This window comes from Anser brachyrhynchus (assembly GCF_964034855.1).
Source record: "Anser brachyrhynchus genome assembly, chromosome: 9".
Taxonomy (NCBI): Eukaryota; Metazoa; Chordata; class Aves; order Anseriformes; family Anatidae; genus Anser; species Anser brachyrhynchus.
In genome coordinates this window covers 9476031-9484374 of record NC_137703.1, presented here as the reverse complement: position 1 = coordinate 9484374, position 8344 = coordinate 9476031, and the positions used below count along the sequence as shown (strand labels likewise).

At 64.1% G+C, this 8344-nt stretch overlaps 1 protein-coding gene across 1 annotated transcript; it reads right to left on the bottom strand.

Moving 5' to 3' along the window:
• Positions 1-2638: 2638 nt before the first annotated feature.
• On the bottom strand, positions 2639-7509 carry LOC308200181 (uncharacterized protein; the record flags this gene model as incomplete). The annotated part of the gene is made up of 3 exons (XM_080605441.1): positions 2639-3523; positions 6554-7288; positions 7404-7509. The coding sequence occupies 3 exons, from the start codon at positions 7507-7509 to the stop codon at positions 3135-3137; spliced, it is 1230 nt and encodes a 409-aa protein (XP_080461567.1). The 3' UTR covers positions 2639-3134.
• Positions 7510-8344: the final 835 nt, after the last annotated feature.

Sequence of the window (8344 nt, the reverse complement as noted above, 5' to 3'; positions counted from 1 at the left end):
TGTGCGGGGTTGCGACCTGTCCTGGCCCTCCGTGCCGCATTGCAGAGAGGGAGAATTTACCACGAGGGGCTGCTTGGGGTTGGGGGACCACAAGGGTGTGGGGCTGGACCTCTTCGGATATGCAGCAGCCACCCCAGTACTGCTGGGGCTGCTTGCGTAGGGCAGGAGGGAGCCCCTCCACCACCTGCAAGCCCCCTCCTCGGATGCTGAGCAGTGCTCAAGTCCCTGATTTTGGAGCATTGTGGTGCTGCCAGTCCCCAGGGCGGCTGGGAGCTCTGTCAGGCTGCTGTAGGGCAGCACGCAGCCGGGTTCATCCCCGCCCCGGGCAGCCGTGCCCCCGCGGCACCGCCATCTGGGCAGCCCCCGGCACCATCTGCAGGCAGCACCTCGCTGCTTGCCGCCCCGCCGCGGCGCTCCCTGCCCCAGAAACCTGCCCCAGAAACCCGCTGCAGCTCCTGGCCACCTTCCCTGCAACTTCCAGTGGGAAGGGGAACTCGGGGGGGTTATCGGGGTCAGCCACGGCCGGCCTCAGCCCTGTGCACAGCCCCGAGCACGTCCCATGTCCGTACCACCTCCTCCTCCCTTGGCGCAGAAGGATTTGGCTTCCCAAGCCCTGGCCATGTGCAGAGACCGAGCTGCAGCCAATTTGGGGGTGGCTGACCGGTCACCATTGCCCGGGGGTTGCAGGACCCGGGCTGGCATCCCCACGGGGCTCGGCAGGGCGGTGAGTCCCGGGGCTGCTGCAGCACCCTGACATCCCGGGCACGGGGCCCAACGGGACCGGCTGTGCCCTGGAGAGCCAGGCGGCTCGCTTAAGGTGAAAAAGAGAGGAAAATGGCAAAGTTAGAGCCAAGAAGCAGAAGTTGCAGCTTTGGACATGGTGTCACTCGAGGAGGTGAGCGAGGGAGAAGTGGCCAAGCCGGCACCGTTCCCTGGCGCGCTGGGAGTGGTGCTGTGTTGGCAGGGAAGGGGGGGTACCAGGGGGCCACTGAGGGGCTACCGAGGGGCCAGATGGAGATGCCACGAGACTTAAAGATGGCCCAGACGTGGCGTGGGGCGACTCACCTCTCCCCACGAAGCTGCTCCTGGGAGATCCTCCCCGTCGGCACCAAGGCGTGCCGCGAGACGCAGCAGCCTCGTTTATTCCACGATTTCAGAGGGCCGAGTTACCCAAGCACGAAATTTCTGAACGGAGCACACGGGGAAATTGCTTATTCACACTTGAATAACTTAAAAATGGCTGAGGAAATTTTGCTTAAACTTTCCCCGAGAATTCCCCTTCGGAGACAAGCCGTGCCTGGAAAATTTCAGCCCTAAAGGAATTTATTTCAGAAAAGGACAAGGAACTGGAGCGGGGGGGGGGGGAGCACGGGCGCAGGGAGGATGCTGGCCGTAATCCCCTCTCCCCGCTGTAATTAACGAGCTCCCACGGGGCCGGTGCCTCCGAGCGGCCTCTCCCCAGGGTGCAGGAGGGTGCCGTGGTCCCGGGTGGGGGCTGAGGATTTCGGGGCATGGCCCGCAGTGGGGCTGGCAGCTGGACGAGCCGAGGGTCCCCGCTCGCCGCCTCTGCGTGGCAGCCGGAGGGTGCCGGCCTCGGGAACAGCGCTGGCAGGGCTCCTCTGCCTGCACAATAGGAAATAACTGTGGTGGCTGCGTGGAATTTGCTGGCGGAGGCTGGCTCTGGTGTGCCAGCCGGCCGAGTGGTGCAACGACACCGCGCCGAGGACGGCGCTGCCGCGGTCCCCGTGTGCCGGGCGCGCCGTCACCGCCAGCAGGGGTGCACCCATGGGTGCGTGGAGAAACACAGGCATCTGCCGGCCCCGTGTCGTCCCCGTGCCCGTGTCGCTGCCCCTGCTGTCCCTACTGGCGTGGGCACAGCGTGGGCTGAATGAGGCCCTGGAGGTGCACGCGGGCTGTAGCTGCACACCCTGCCCCGGTGCGCCCAACCGCCGGCACTCGCTTCATTTGCATGGAGCAACCTCAGCTCCGAGTTAATAAGGAGAAGGCGATTAGGGAACAATTATTCCTGCTTTCTCAGAAGATCTAAGGGGCACCAAATGAAAAGCGCCCGGCAGAAGTTTTAAAACAAACAGACGGGCGTACATTCCTCGCCACGCGGCCAGCCCCGGCAGGGCACCGCCAGGAGATAGCGTGGCCGCCGAGAGCGAGCGCGTGCTTGAAGGGGAGGCAGTGGGGGGGAGAAAACCCTGCCCGAGCCCCCCGTAACTGGGAACGGGGGGGCTGTGGGAAGCCGGGCTGGGTGCATCATCCCCGTTTTGGGGCCAGGTGACGCACACAGCGGGGTGACGCGAGCTGCACTGGGGCCCCCTGCGCGCTGTTCCCATCGCAGGTGGCACCTCCGTGTGGCTGCCCCGGGGTTCCCGCTGCCACCCCCGGCACCCCGGGGGGGCCCCGTTCCCAGGGCGGGGAGGGCCGCCCCGTGCCAGCTCGCCCAGCCGGCGTCTCCCGCCGGGTCAGGGCCGGCTCCAGCCTGTCTCCTTCCCAGGCTGCCTGGGCGCTCGCCCCTCCGGGCGTTCCTCCCTGTGCCGTGCGGCGCTGCCCGCGGGATGGATGGGGCGGGATGGGTGCTGTGGGATGGGATGGGGTGCTATAGGGTGGGATGGGGGGCAGTGGGGTGGGATGGGGCAGCCGGCACTGCTGGTGGCAGCCCAGCGAGGAGGCCGTCTCCCGCCGCTCCCCATCCCCACTTCAAAACCCTCTCGCGTCCCACCCACATCCACCACCCCGCACCTCTGGCAAGCTTCAGGATGCAGTTAAACACTTCAGCACTTAAAATTTCAGGTGCTAATTGCTTAGTAATGAAAACTTTAATCACAGGGCAATTAAAACCTTAAGTAGCTGTGGGAGATCCATTCCACGTCAACAAAGAAGAGCGCTCGCTCTCCCTCACCGCCCCCAGCACCGGGGGGCAGCCACCGGTCCCCAGCAGCCCCCGCCCGGGCACTCCAAGCAGTCCCCAGCCCGCAGCAAGCAGGAGGTGGCCGAGGAACGATCAGCCACCACCGTAACAAAACTTAAAATCCCACCTAATTTCGGATTAAGCGCCATATGAAAGGGTTTTGTTATTTTAAATCTCCTACTTTCCAAATTCCCAGGATTAAAATTCTCGGCGTTTATTTTAACCACATACATTTGCAGACAAATCTCTTCTCCCAGCGCAAAAAAGTTGGAAGCAGGCTTAGGAGGCGAAGCCCAGCCGCAAGCTCCGGGGCTGGAATTGCTGCGAGCGCTCGCGAGCCCGCTTTGCCGGCACACGCTGGCGGCGCAGCCCCGCCACGTTTCCTGCACGGGGGAAAGGGCCCGGCCCGCGAGGTGCTGGGAGCATCGCGGGGAGGAAGGGTGGCTGCCAACCTGGCTCCTGGGCTGGTTGTCGTGCGGAGGACGAGCCCTTGGGAAAAACCCAGCGGGGTTGGTGCGTGCTGGGGCCGCGCAGAGCCGTGGGGCGCACGCGGCGGTGTTACCGGTGACGCTGTCCGCTTCTGTATCAGGATGCTGACAAATGCTACAGCAAAAATAAAAAAAAAATTGTGTTGGTTCCCTTCGCCCCCTTCCTGCTGCTCTGCACACGTTGGGTATGAAAGGGAAAGGAGCCGCCAGGCCTCGCGTGGCTCCTGCTTTGCCAAGGCAGCACCGGGGGGACCCGGAGGAGAAGGCTGCAGGGTGGGGGCCCGGCCCCAGCTGCCGGGAGGTGTGCGAAACGTGGGCGCCTGCGGGCAGCAGAATGCCCCCGCTCTTTATCAAAAGCAGCATCGGCGTCTGGCAAATGTCACTCCCGGCTGGGAAGCCGCTTCCCTCCTGCTCTCCCCTCGCCCCTTCCCTGCTGCCGGCGGCGCCCATGCAGCCCCCCAGACCTGCCCCAGGACCCCCTCAGCCCCCTGGTCCCAAGGCGATGCGGGGCCAGGGGCAGCCCGTGGGGCGGGGTGGGGGCTTTCTGGGCCCCACACCCAAGGTGCCGCCCCCCTCCCTCCCCACGCCAGCCCCGGGGGTACCCCGGCCCTGCCTCGCATCCCACCTGGAGCATCCCTCGCCCAAAAGCCGCTCCGGATGCTGCGCCTCCCGTCGCCATGGCAACCCCCATCCTCGCCGGGTTGCCATGGCTCCCCGGCCCCCAGCCGCAGCCGCAGCGCGAGAGGACCCGGCGTTTCGGGTCCCCAGGGGCTGCCACGGCAGAGGGATGCTCTGCGGGGCCTGGGACCACCGGGATAAGCCAGGGCCAGGCCGAGGGCTGTGGGCGTGCTGGCACCTCCCTGCTCCTTGGTGCCATGGGGGGGGACGGGCTCCGTGACCACCCAGCAGCTCGGGGGGCTGATGGGGATGGCGTCCCCTGGCAGCATCACCCATGGCAGGGTGGTGGCATCACTTTGTGGGCCACTTCCCAAACTTGTCTCCTTGCTGCCCAGGGTTCCTCCGCTCCGTGCAGCCTCCCTGGCCCCGCAGGTCGCGGCGGTGGGCAGGCGCACCTTGCGTTGACGGCACTGAGCAGGCACAACCCCTGCCCTGCATGCTGCTGCCCCCCTGCCCGCTGTCCCCTTGATAAAACGTCTCGCCCCTGCGTGCAGTGCAGACTCACTGTTCGGGGAAACCTCAGCGCGGGGCTCCCGGGGCTGCACTTGCTGCACCGGGGTTGCGGCTGCGCTCAGCAGCAGCGCGAGAAGCCGGAGGGCTCCAGGCGAGCTGCGCTAAATAAACACAGCAACCGTGAGAAAAAGGCAGCCAGGAATAAATAGTTGAACAAAATAATAAGCCGAAGGAATAAACAAAGCCAGGACGTGCCCAGGCACGGCGCGAGCCTCCGACTTTAACGCTTCCAAGCCGAGCTCCAGCCCAGCCCCAGCGCCCCGCGGGCGGTGGAGCCCAGCCCGCTGGCAGCGCCCCGCCGGGCGCACCCCGGTCCCCCTCTGGCCAAAGGGATCCCCCTGCTGCTGCCTCCCTGGGGGCCCTGGGAAATGCAGGGACCGGGCTCCCCACATTGCTTGGAGAGGTGCCGGGGAGCCTACCCTGACGGGTTTGTCGGCTGCCCCAGCACTTGGCTGGGCAGGGGTAAGCCCAGGATTTGCCATCGCTTCCCCATGGGGCCTGATCCAGCCCCTGACCTGCTTTGCCATTGCCCTTTCCCACACTGGGGTCAAGGCAGCCACGTGGCCACCGTCCCAGTTCTCCCCAGGGAAACCCACAGCCTGGGCCAGAGGGATCGGGGAGCTCCCACGCTGCCAGGCGCACCAGGGGACGGAGGGGCTCGGGGCGCAGCGCCCTGTCCCCGCCACCACAAAGCTCCTTTCAAGCTCTCCGCGGGGCCCTGACACTTCACCTCCCTCCCTCGCAAGATGGCACCCAGCCGTGCTCGGGCAGGGAACAAAGGGACGCGGGTTAAAGTAGCTAGTTATTTTAAGAGCCTGCACTGGCAGTAATGGGCAAAAAAAAAAAAAAAGAAAAAAAAAGAAAGAAAACCAGAATAAGCGACAAAAGAGCGCTCCCCATACATACATTCACAGCGGTGCTCTGATGCGTTCAGTGTAAAATCTGTGGCAGGCAGTGGGGGAAAAAAAAAAAAACTCAGATAAAAGGAAAATGATGCAAATCAAACCCAGCACATCAGTCCTGGGGAGGGACGGCCAGCAGCGCGGCACCGGGGTGTCCGCATGGAGCGGCCGGGCTCTCGGACAAGGTGGTTCTGCACCTAAACGTGTTGGATGTGGGCTTCCCAGCACACAGCACATCAGTTTGGTTCCCCAGCCTGGAAGACGAGCACCGGACACCCCCCTGTCCTCTGGCACAGGGCTGTGAGGTTGCCAAGCGAGCGCCGTTTGATCTTTGCCTCCGCACGTTGGGAGCAGCAGCCCGGCTTCTCCCAGCCACTTCCCCAAGTGGAGGCTTTGGGGCCGGGGCTTGCTGCAGAGAGACCAGCAACATCAGCCTTGTGAGCACCAGATTCCTACAAAGAGCCGGGCACAGCGCTGCTCTCTCCACCACGTGCTTGCCTGCCTGCCTCTCCCACCGCGGAGCCATCCCCGTCGCTGGCTGCAGCGAGCACCTTTGCTAAACCAAAAGCTACCAGGGCTGGCTCTTTGCGCTTCCCTGCACCTTTATATTGGGTAAAAAAAAAAAAAAAAGCGTCTGTGAGGAATGCAGGAGGCTTTCCTTCCATAGCCCGTGGCCGAGTGACCGCCGGGCTGCCGCTCCTGTGGGAGCGTGGCGGGACAGGGAGGGGATGGGGCACAGGAGGATGCGCCTGCCCCTTGCCTGCCCGCCAAGGGAGAGGCATCAGGGAAGGCAGGCGGGCAGAGGCATACATCCTGCATCTGCAGCCTGTGTCTGCATGGCCCGGGCCCTGAAATGTCCCCAGGCTGAGAGCCAGTGGCCCTGGTACTGGATCCCGGAGGGTGGCTGGAGGAATGCCCCTGCTCGCCCCCTGTGGGGGTCCCAAATCACTCCCACGCTGTGCCCAGCATCATCCTCGCCTGCTGGTGAGGGTGTTACCACGTGGGATGGACCCATGCAGAATGGGAGCAGGGACCGGGGAGGGGACACTCACCTTGGCACCCGCAGAGCCCCCACCCCGGACGGTGTCCAGAAGGCAAAGGACCAGAGGGTCCAGGACGCACAGCACCCCCGTGCAGGATTTGGGGCAGGACCCCCGGGGTGCCGCAGGTGCAGCCATAGATGCCCCACGTCCCCCTCAGCCCCTTAGCCTCCAGCAGAGCATTCGGGAGGGAGGTCAAGCATTTTCTTCCCTCTCCCCCCTCCCTCTCCGAGATGAAGAATTTAATTTTAGTTTTTACAGCTCCTCCTAGGTGGATAAATCCCTTCCTGGCGAGTCCAAGCCCTGGAAAATCTTGTGAATCTAACGCTGGCCCTTCTGGCAGTTGCTGCAGCAATTCCTGTTTCTCTCCAGCCGCACTCTGTAAAGTTTTATAGTTTCCTGGTTGTAGCTGCGAGGCCCCAGCCGTGCCGAGGAGGGTGGCGGGGGGAGCGCAGGAAGCGGGAGGCCGCGGAGCTGCGGCCAGGTGGGACGGCCCCGGCACACTCAGCCACCAGCACCGGGTCCCTTGTGGGCTTCTCCAGGTGGCGCTGACCTCTGGGCAGGACCTCAGTCTGTCACCGCTGTCACCCTGTCCCTGGCAGGATGCGGCCAGCGCCACGAAGGTGCCGCGGGTTGTGCCGGGGAATGCCGCCCGGTGCCTGCCTGGGGAGCGCGGCACAGCCGCCGGCGTCGCAGCCCGCTGGGTGCGAGCGGGGCCCCGTGGTGGGAGCCGGCGCTCCTGCGAGACTGCTCCCTAATGAAAGTCAGCTTGCTATCTGCTTTCTATCAGCTCCACGCTGCTCCAGCGCCCGGGGGGTTGAAGAACGTCGAGGGCAAGCCGTGCCACGGCACCGCGCATCACCTCGCTCCGCTCCCGTCTCTCGCGTGCACGTCCCTGGAGGGGTGAGGAGGTGCTTGCCAGGTGGCAGAACAGGGCACGGCGGTGGTCCTGCTGGGACCGACTCCATCCTAGCGTGGGACATCGTATTTTTCCGGCCAAGTGATGGAAGAGCTCACTGCCTGCGCCCCCACGCAGCATCCCGCAGCACGAGACCTGCCCGCCCAGCGCGCTGGTACCTCTGGTGGGAACGCTGCCCATGGCACCTCGCTGCCCTGGGAGCCAACAGCCTCTGAATCACTCTATTATTATTTTTTTAATTTCAGGCTTTGCCAGATATAGTAGTTTTGATGGAAAATTGTACCCACCTGCCAGGTCGGGGGTGACAGGACAGCAGGGAGCTGCTCCGCGCGCCGCCACAGTTGAAAATCCCGGCCGGTGTCGGGCTATATTAGGAAAGCGGTGGGGAAGGCGAGTGCAAATATTATAATGCCACCAGCTCCATTAAAGCTTACGGTCTGCCTTTGAATGCTGAAGTCGCCGTGCTCGGTTCTGGCTGCTGTGCCTCCAAAAGGATGCGGCAAAAATAGCCCAGAGACAGGCGGCGAGCGTGCCTGGCAGGGAAGTGTGTTTTCTGTGGGAAAAGGAGAGGATTAGCACAGAGAGGCAAAGAAAGAGAGGGGAAATGACAGTGGCATGTAGGTGTAGGGCCCCCCGAGCAGGCCTGGCTCCCCACCACGGGGCATCCTGGAGCGTCACGAGATCTCTGCACAGAGAAAGCCATGGGAATTGTGGCATTTCTGTTGCTGACCCCGCACTGGGGCTTTCCAGCACATCCCCAGCCTCGGGTCCATCACCCGGGGACCAGAGGGTGCTGCGGTTGTAGGGGCACCCTTGGGTGTTGGGGCACGAGCAGGACGTGGGGACGAGGATGCTGCCACACAGGGAAACCTCTGCTGGGCTTC